This window comes from Chaetura pelagica, unplaced genomic scaffold (genome assembly GCF_000747805.2).
Source record: "Chaetura pelagica isolate M959 unplaced genomic scaffold, ChaPel_1.0 scaffold328, whole genome shotgun sequence".
NCBI lineage: Eukaryota > Metazoa > Chordata > Aves > Apodiformes > Apodidae > Chaetura > Chaetura pelagica.
In genome coordinates, this window is record NW_009954216.1 from 1,279,172 (window position 1) to 1,279,403 (window position 232).

The 232-nt window shown below is 62.5% G+C and overlaps 1 protein-coding gene across 1 annotated transcript in view; it reads left to right on the forward strand.

Moving 5' to 3' along the window:
* The window catches only part of ITPR1 (inositol 1,4,5-trisphosphate receptor, type 1), a 173,056-nt gene that overhangs the window by 167,728 nt on the left and 5,096 nt on the right, over positions 1 to 232 (forward strand). The window contains exon 61 of the mRNA XM_010003374.1: positions 153 to 232. Coding sequence (XP_010001676.1) covers positions 153 to 232 — 80 coding nt within the window. The remainder of the gene's footprint in view (positions 1 to 152) is intronic.

Genomic DNA, 232 nt, shown 5'->3' on the forward strand with positions numbered 1-232 from the left:
CCTATCGTTGCTTGCCACAGCGGCCAGAGCAGCTGCTGCTGGTAGAAAGTGGGTTTCAGAGGCCAGTCCCCAGAGCAGGCAGCACCGGGCCCTTCGGGGGCTGACGCACGGGAAGTGTCCAGGCCTAACGAGCCAACTTGTTGCTTTTCCAGATGACGGAGCAGAGGAAGCAGAAGCAGCGCATCGGGCTGCTGGGACACCCTCCGCCCGTGAATGTGAACCCGCAGCAACC